The 7,119-nt window shown below is 41.9% G+C and overlaps 1 protein-coding gene across 1 annotated transcript in view; it reads right to left on the bottom strand.

Moving 5' to 3' along the window:
* AP3B1 (adaptor-related protein complex 3, beta 1 subunit) overlaps window positions 1-5,359 on the bottom strand; it is a 271,170-nt gene extending 265,811 nt beyond the window's left edge. Inside the window, exon 1 of the mRNA XM_012664483.1 lies at window positions 5,085-5,359. Within this exon, the coding sequence (XP_012519937.1) occupies window positions 5,085-5,212 (128 nt within the window). The 5' untranslated portion in view covers window positions 5,213-5,359. The remainder of the gene's footprint in view (window positions 1-5,084) is intronic.
* Between the last annotated feature and the right edge of the window lie 1,760 nt (window positions 5,360-7,119).

Below are 7,119 nucleotides of genomic sequence, written 5' to 3'. Positions count from 1 at the left end.
TCCAGATAATTTCTTTGTATTTTTTGGTAGAGACGGGGTCTCACTCTTGCTCAGGCTGGTCTAGAACTCCTGACCTTGAGGGATCCACCCGCCTCGGCCTCCCAGAGTGCTAGGATTACAGGCGTGAGCCACCGCGCCCGACCCTAAAGTCACCTTTTAGTTGTTAAACACAAGGGCCTCCTTCCAGCCTTCCTCATTCTATTTGTCCTCACTCTGTAATTCCTGACAGTTGACCATTTCCTTCTTTTAATTTTCCTATTAACTTCTCTTTTTTTTTTAACCTTCCCCTGGTTTCCTACCCCACTGAGCTCTGTCTCTTTTTCTAGTTCTTACATTCACACCTTTAATGTTGGTGTTTCCTTGGGTTTTGTCTAAACTGACTTCTCCTCTAACAAGAGAAGTTCTCCCTGGGCAATTTCACCTATTCACATGATTTAACTACCACCTACTTTTCTAAATTTGGATATCCAAATTTCTCTCTCATCTGAACATGCATTTTCTTTTGCAATTCTCCTAGTTTCTACATTCTCTGTCTGAAGAACTCCCCTGTTCCTCCAATGGCAAAAACCTTCTCAGGCTTTAAGACCTAAAATGTCGGCATCTCAGTGAAGAGCTCACCAACTTTCCCAAATAGTATTCCTTAACAGTCCAGTTTAGAAATCACTTTCATGCAGCCAATTAAGCTGACCGTGCTACTTTCCTCATGTGGGCCAGTGTGCAATGGCTGCAAACAGCAGCCTTCTTGGTAGTGTATGTAGCCTGTTGCTTGTATGGGTTGCTCTAAGGGACCTTGGAGACAGTCCCTTCTGATGGATGTTCATGTGTCAGACCTTGTGCTGTCCCCAATCTAGGCTCCAGACAGGTATGCGTGGTGCCTTTGCAAAGCCCCAGGGCACCGTGGCCAGAGTTCACATTGCCCAAGTCATCATGTCCATCCACACCCAACTGCGGAACAAGGGGCATGTGATTGAGGCCCAGTAGGGCCAAGTTCAAGTTCCCTGGCCACCAGAAGATACACATCTCAAAGAAGTGGGGCTTTACCAACTTTAATGCAGACAAATTTGAAGACGTGGTAGCTGAGAAGCCGATCATCCCAGATGGCTGTGGGGTCAAATACATCCCCAATCGTGACCCCCTGGACAAGTGGCAGGCCCTGCACTCATGATGGTTTCCACTGTGCTGACCCCTCATTTGTGCCCACCAATAAATCCTACTTCCTGTCCACTTAAAAAAAAAATCACTTTTAAGTACACCATCTAATGAGAACCTCACAAAATAGGCCACTATTAGCACACCCTTTCTAGAGATAAGAAAACTGAGGTTTGAAGGGATCAACAACTTGAACAACGTAACACTACCAGTGGAAAACATCAACTTAAATTAGGTCTTCTGACTGTGGGTCCAATGATGGTCTAATACTATGGACCCCAACCCCCCGGCCGTGGACCAGCACCAGTCCATGGTCTGTTAGGAACCCGGCTACACAGCAGCAGGTGAGCAGCGGGCAAGTGAGAGAAAATCAAATTATTAAAATTATTTTTCAATTATACACAGATATCAAAATTGGTTAAGACAAAAAAAGAGTTGTTTTTTTTTATGATAAAGGAAAACAACATAGAAAAAAACTAAAAGCAATCGAAGTTTAGAACATTCTAAAGAGGAGTACATGCTGTATTCTCAGTGACTCAGGAGGCTGAGGTGGTATTGCTTGAGCCCTGGAGTTTGAGACCAGCCTGGGCAACATAGAGAGACCCTGTCTCTAAAAAAAAAAAAAAAGAATTAAGAAGATTAGCCGAGTGTGGTGGCTCAAGCCTGCAGTCTCAGCTACTCAGGAGGCTGAGGCAAGAAAACTGCTTGAGCCCAGGAGTTTGAGGCTGCAGTGAGCTGTGACTGCACCAGTGAGCTGTGATTGCACCACTGCACTCCAGCCTAGGCAACAAAGTAAGATCCCCATCTCTTAAAAAAAAAAGAAGCAAAATAAAATGGAGTACAAAAGATAAATTCTTTATATTTTAAATGAAGAAATTAAAATCTTGAAGCCAATAATCCAATATACAGGCTTATTAGCCAATAAATGATGTATAGGATCCACTTTCATAAAGCCATCTAATACTCATTAATGCTGATTTTGTTTAAAAGGGGGAAGGGATAAACAAGATTAAATTCAGAAAACAGAAATCATCAATAATACTGTGACTAGGAAGTAAGTAGGCATCTTTGAGATGGTTAGTTGAAAAATCAGAGAACACAAAGCTCTAGGACAAGAAGCCAAAGAGCAGAACAGTAGAGGGAGTTGGAGAGTTGAAACATTATCATTTTGCAGCCATTATGGTAAAGACCAGTTCAGGAGATTCCCTGATGTTGCTAAATGTAGGAGTGGTAAATTTAATGAGGACGAAGGCATCTGCACGGTTTCAGTGTCTACCCACAGATAATGTGGGGAAAAAAACAATGATACAATAGAGAAACTGGACAACCCCTTGACTGGGAAAATTAATATCATGAAGATGGGTATCCTATGCCTCCGAATTAATAGTCTGAGAAGGACACATCACCTATAGTAGTATTCTCACCACGGATACATAACCTGAGTCTTAACATGAGGAAACACCAGCTAACCCAAATTGGTTAACATGCTGTAAAATAACTGGCATGTATTCCATAAACATGTCAAGGTCATGAAAGACAAAAAAGGATAAGGAACTATTCCAGATTAAAAGAAATTAAAGAGATATGACAACTAAATGAAATACATGATCCTGAACTGGATCCAGTCCTAGAGAGAAAAAAAACACTTAAATAAAATCTTTATTGGAACAAATTATAAAACTGGATTACATACTATAGATTGTACTGATGTTAAATTTCCTGAATACATCAATACTGTGATTGTTTTAAGAGAATATCTGGTCTTAAAATATACACCCTAAGGATTTAAGGGTAAAGGGACATGATGCATACAAGCTATCCTCCAATGGTTCAGAAGACATAATAATATGAATATGTGTATGTGTATGTATGGGGAAAGTAAGTGACAGAGAGACATAAGGCAATGTAGCAAATTTCTAAAAATCAGTGAATCTGCAAAAGGGTAATTCTCTGTACTATAAAAAAGTTGCTACTTTTTTATAAACTTGAACCTATTTCATCAGACTAAATCATTAAAAATTAGAGCAGAGGAACAGGGTAAGCTTTTCACATACATCTTGTCATTAGATTTTTTTTAAAAAGGCAAGTAATATTACAATATTACTTGCTCAAGAGAGATTAAGTGATCACTTCCAGAAAAGAGATCTCCTTGTTTCTGTAGAACTCCATTAGACTGCAGTTCAATGGCCAAAATGTTTCTGACTCCTGGAAGCTTCAAGGTCACATGTTGTCTACAGCTATTATTCAAGATTTTAAACTTTTAATGAGTTGTATGCATTCTCTCATAAAAGTATCATAAATTTAATCAATTAATAAGTAGCATATCTAAACACTTGAGAGAATGGGCTCTGAGATTAGAACTTCTGGGTTCAAATTCAGGCAGTACAGTGTTCTAGCCTTAAGATCTTAGGCAAATTAACCACTGTGCTGTGCTCCAATTTTCTCATCTATAGAGTGGGATCAGAGAAGCATCTGGTAACAATCCATGAGGTTGTTAAGGGGACTGAAACAGATAATTAATATAAAATAGTGAGCACAAATGCACAAGCACTCAGTAAATGTTAGCTATTTTTATGTTAAATGCAATCTGGACAGCAGTGGTCAGAGTGAAAGCCATAATTTTTTTCCAAATCTGACAAAATCTAAGAGAAAAACATCTTAGATGTTCACAAAAGTAAATTAATTGTAAGTAAATCACATGCAATTGACCAATGCAGAATTACAGGCTAATTTAGTTGAAACAGTTTGATAATAGAACTGCAGAGTTGCAACAAGTTCCTTGTTGGAACAATCGATCGTCTATGCACATAATGAAAAATGACATCTGTTATCTTACTTTTAAACTTTTCTAAACTGGGAATATGGAAAAAAAACTGCATTTTACACGCAACATATAAGATTTAATCTAAATACAATCAAAACATAATCCCAATTTCAACTACCAGCACTTTCTAGACTACTCAAACCTGTTAGTTAAATTTTAAATGTACCCTTCTGACATCTGCAAAGCTACCAGCGCAGCTATTTTACTTTAATTTAGGCATGAATCTAGTGACAACCTGTTATCCTGTTATATGAACATATTGATTAGTACTGAAAGATTAAAAATAAGAAAAATGTAAAAATGATATTAAAATATAAAGTTACCAGAATTCTGTAAGTTTAACCCCTCCCCCAAAAAAAGAAAACAATTTGGGGATTCCTTTCCCTTTCTCAGAGGTACTTAAAATACTCTTAGAAACATTTTACAAAACTAAATGTACATTGTTTAATGTTCGTTTTTGAAAACTCACATTATAATTTGTAAAAGTTTACGATGTGTTCATAGTAACACTCTTTTTAAATATTCTCTACTCGTATGCTTATTTTTGATTGGAGTTTTTCTCTTAGTGCAAAGGATATTGTCCAAGTACCTTCATTAATGTTGGTATAAAACAGTGTCCATTCATAATGCCTAAAATCACTTCTCTACTTTTACACTCCAGGGTAACGGAATAATTTCCCATAAGCGACGCTCACATTATCACTCTCAACCCCCAAAACACTCCTTTCACCTTAATAAGAAAAACTCTCAACGTTTGATCCAACAAACATTAAATTAACTAGAAGTCTATACTCAAAATTCAGACTCCTGTGCCCCAGCCCAGACCAACTAAGAGTCTTGGGGGTGAGATCTAAGCTCACCAAGTGGTTCGTTTTCCATTAAAGTTTAAAAACTACTAGAGACCCCTACACACACTCACCCCAAACTCGCCAACAACTCTCACCACCCCCAACTGACCCAACCCCACCCACCCACCAGACACATTACCGCCCCGCTCCGCCGCTGTCTCCGGCGACCTCATTCCTCTCCCGGGAACCCAAGCCTGGTGGCCTCTCCCCCAAGGATCCCAGCTTCTCAATCCCGTGCCCGCACCCCAAACCTTTCTCCTCACTTCTTCAAATCGCTGCTAAAGAGGCCGAAGGCGCCCGAGGGGGAAATGGTTGAGGTCGCCTCCTGACCCAGCTCCGTCGCCTCCCCTCCTCCGGACTGCTCATTGTAAGCGAAATTGTTGCTGGACATTGCCGCGGCGCTTGCGGGTGTGCGACTGGTCGTGCCGGGGGTTCTCTCCAAAGGGTTCCAGTCCAGAGGACACGGAACAAAACTAGTTTTCGTGCGGAGGGGTGCGCGCAGGCGCTTCCGGACTCGTCACGGCTCCCAAAGCCGACCTGGCGGTCTACCCCTTGCGCATGCCCAGTGTGCAGGCCGGCCGGAGCCCACCGCCGGCCACTCCGGGCCTGCTGCGCTTGCCTTCTCCGGGTTTTAGAGGTGGCTGAGACGCCGAGACCAGGCTGCGTGAAAAGGAGGCCGCGGGCTAGCGAACCACTTGAACTCGCGGCCCTCAAAGAGTTTTATTGGAGAAAGATACCCATTGTATCCATTTTGATCCCTTGAGGAGATTCCAGAGCCTGGACAGCCCTTTGCTCGACTTCTGCTGTAAACCAATAGCTTTCAGATTTCTCCGGAAACGCCATTTAACTCGCCAGATCAACTTTCCTAAGCCCGCCACGATCACTTTTCCTTCTCATGCTTGCTTCCGCTCCTCTCTGCAGCCGGCGTTGCCTTGCGTTCACATCCGCCCCAGCCCCCTTTATCCTAGACTTTGAGGAGGCCGCTCCCTAAGGTGGTTTGGGAAATGCGCGGAGAAGCGATCATTCCATCTGTGGGACGAAAATCCTGGGGCCAGCAGTTCCCGTTTGGAGCTAAAGGGGTGCGTCCTACCAGCGTCTAGCTACCAAGAATGAAATAACGTGGAGCCACCTCGCGGGCCAGGAGTAGCCACCCCCTTCCTCCGTTCTTTAGCTGTCTGTCGCGTCACTTGCTAACATGCACTGGGGAGCCCAGGCTGGAAGGCTGCCTGGCCCCGGAGCAGCTCTCCCCGCGTGCCAGCACCTAAAAAGCCTACTTCCAGGCGTCCCTTCCCGCGGCCCGCCGCCTCGCGTGGATTTCAGCGCCTTCCCTACTGCCTCGGGTTAAATCCCCGAGCCCCAGAAACCAAGGGCTGAAACTGCCGAGGCACTACTAGGGTAGCCGGGTGAAGCGCGACTAGGGACCTGGCCGACTCCGCTAGGGCGGTGGGGCGTGTTCGAGGATCAGAGTGGGATCCTTGACTTTTCAAAAGACTACACTGTTACTGTGGAACACGCACGACGGTGACTCTGGGTGGGAGAGGAAGGAACGTCCTCCAAACTTCATAGTCAAAGCTTGGCAGGTTTTTAATTACGCTGTTAGAATACCAAAGAATTACTCCTTGCCCCCTGTTACCAAGTGTGAACCAGATTTTTCTATTTCCTGACAGGATATGTAGTGTCTCTGTATTATTGTCAAATAAGCTGTTTTTTTGAAAAAAGATATTTTTTGCTAATACTTAAAACCTTTATTGAATTTTCTAATTTCAGTTTCTGTTCATCTAACCCTCATGATAATAGATAAGTTTGGTTTATATATTTTCAGACTTCTTTTCTAAGCATATAAAAACTACATATGTATGTGTATATTTCTCCAAATACCAGTTTAAACTACAATACCCTTCTGCATTTTACCTTTTTTTCTGAATATACTTTGGAAATCTTTTCTCGCTCTCTCTCTCTCCACACACACACATATCTATGGTTACTACTTTGTTCTAAACATCTACAGAATATTTCACTTCATAGGTGCACCTTTGTTTATTTAACTGATAACCTATTGATACACATATAGATTGTTTTCAATTTTAGACTATTTCAACAACTTTGCTATTGCATGTCTTTCTTTGCACCCTGGCATCAGTATTTCCATAAGTTAACATCCCAAAAGTCCAATAGCTAGATCAAATGAGATGCACACTTAAAATTTTAATTTTAATAGATATTGCCAAATTTCTAACCCAAAAAGAGAGTACCATCTATGTATTCCACCAGTATTTTCCTGTTTCAACGTACCTTTTC

Source organism: Propithecus coquereli, unplaced genomic scaffold, assembly GCF_000956105.1.
Source record: "Propithecus coquereli isolate 6110/MARCELLA unplaced genomic scaffold, Pcoq_1.0 Scaffold9, whole genome shotgun sequence".
Lineage (NCBI taxonomy): Eukaryota > Metazoa > Chordata > Mammalia > Primates > Indriidae > Propithecus > Propithecus coquereli.
Note: the sequence above shows the minus strand (reverse complement) of the source record. Positions and strands in the feature narration are given on the sequence as shown.